This window comes from Penaeus monodon, chromosome 32, assembly GCF_015228065.2.
Source record: "Penaeus monodon isolate SGIC_2016 chromosome 32, NSTDA_Pmon_1, whole genome shotgun sequence".
Classification (NCBI taxonomy): domain Eukaryota; kingdom Metazoa; phylum Arthropoda; class Malacostraca; order Decapoda; family Penaeidae; genus Penaeus; species Penaeus monodon.
The window spans coordinates 24,760,996-24,762,290 of record NC_051417.1 but is presented as its reverse complement, the minus strand read 5'-3'; the positions used below and the strand labels follow the sequence as shown (position 1 = coordinate 24,762,290).

Here is a 1,295-nt window from a genome sequence, read left to right as displayed (position 1 = left end):
AACAATTACCTCACCAACCCCAGCTCCAACTGACATCCTCCACCCACTGGCCGGTGCGTTGGGAGGGGCAGGTGTATATAAAGCTTGAACGTTCCCCCACAACCACCATTGTCCCACAAGCACTCGAACATCATGAAGCTGGTGAGTAGAGAGTCTCCAAAGGGGGAGGCTTCACCGCGAGATGAATTATTTCGAAAGATTCGAAGGAAGATCCTTTGACGTTATCAAAGCTCCTTTCAAAGGACGTTGGATGGCTTGATGATAATGCATCCTAAAAGAGACGCTCAATGCGGTCTTGATGACAAGAAGATGAGTCGACGATGGAAATTATCTTCAGTTCTACTTTTCCCTCAGACTCTCCTCGTCTGTCTGACCGGCATCGTGGCCGCCTCGGCGCTCCCACAGTTCCAGGACCGCCACCCCGAATACACCGCCGAGACCGTGGTGGACGAGCGCGAGGACCAGGGCGACGGCAACTTCAGGTACCGCTTCGAGACCACCAACGGCATCAACGCCCAGAAGATTGGCACCCCTGGATCCGAGGGCCAGAGCAACATGCAGGGAGCCTTCAGGTAACAAATCGTGTTGCTTTAGAGCGGCATAAGGTCAATTGTTCGGAAAGAATATATAAATATCTAAGTGTCGAGCATTGTAATTCTTTCTTAATTGTTTAGTTTGATGGTCGGCAGCTTTCGAAATCAATTATTTTCACACATGATTTATTTACAAAACACAGAAATGTTCATAAGCCTCAAGGTTAAGTGTAAATTACCTTCTCCGTTTATTGCTTGTCACGACTTCCTCCTGTCAGGATGTTAACAAAGTCATTTATACTGATAATATAGAAAAAGAGAAATTAGCTAAGAGGACCCCCCCCCTCCTTTCCTCCTCCCTCCCCAACAGCTTCCCCTTGCCTGAAGGAGGCACCGCCCAGTTCACTTACGTCGCCGACGAGTTCGGTTACCAGCCTTCCTCCGACCTCCTGCCCGTCGGCCCTCCTCTCCCCCCTCACGTCTACAGACTCCTCGAGATCGCCGAGCAACAGAGGGCTCAGGGAATCACGTTCGAGAAATAATTCTTCCTCTACAACTTCACCTGCCTTCAACAACAACACACTTAGATCACAAGAAGGACTGTTTTGGTCTTCACTAAAACACAATCTACAACAATGGATACGTATATAGAAATTGTACATAATATATATTCCTGAGACAGAACGAGCAGCCTGGCTAGTAAATGAGATGCAAGAACACGTTCTTTTATTTAAACATAATTAAAAATTCACTTCCTTTGCT

At 47.4% G+C, this 1,295-nt stretch overlaps 1 protein-coding gene across 2 annotated transcripts in view; it reads left to right on the top strand.

Moving 5' to 3' along the window:
• The first annotated feature begins 55 nt into the window (after positions 1–55).
• LOC119593761 (cuticle protein AMP4-like) overlaps positions 56–1,295 on the top strand; it is a 14,293-nt gene continuing 13,053 nt past the window's right edge. The window contains exons 1-3 of one of the 2 annotated variants that reach the window (XM_037942776.1): positions 56–141; positions 355–572; positions 904–955. In XM_037942776.1, coding sequence (XP_037798704.1) covers positions 133–141; positions 355–572; positions 904–955 — 279 coding nt within the window. In that variant the 5' untranslated portion in view covers positions 56–132. Of the gene's footprint in view, positions 142–354; positions 573–903; positions 1,251–1,295 lie in introns of those variants that run through there. The other variant, XM_037942775.1, reaches the window with a different exon arrangement.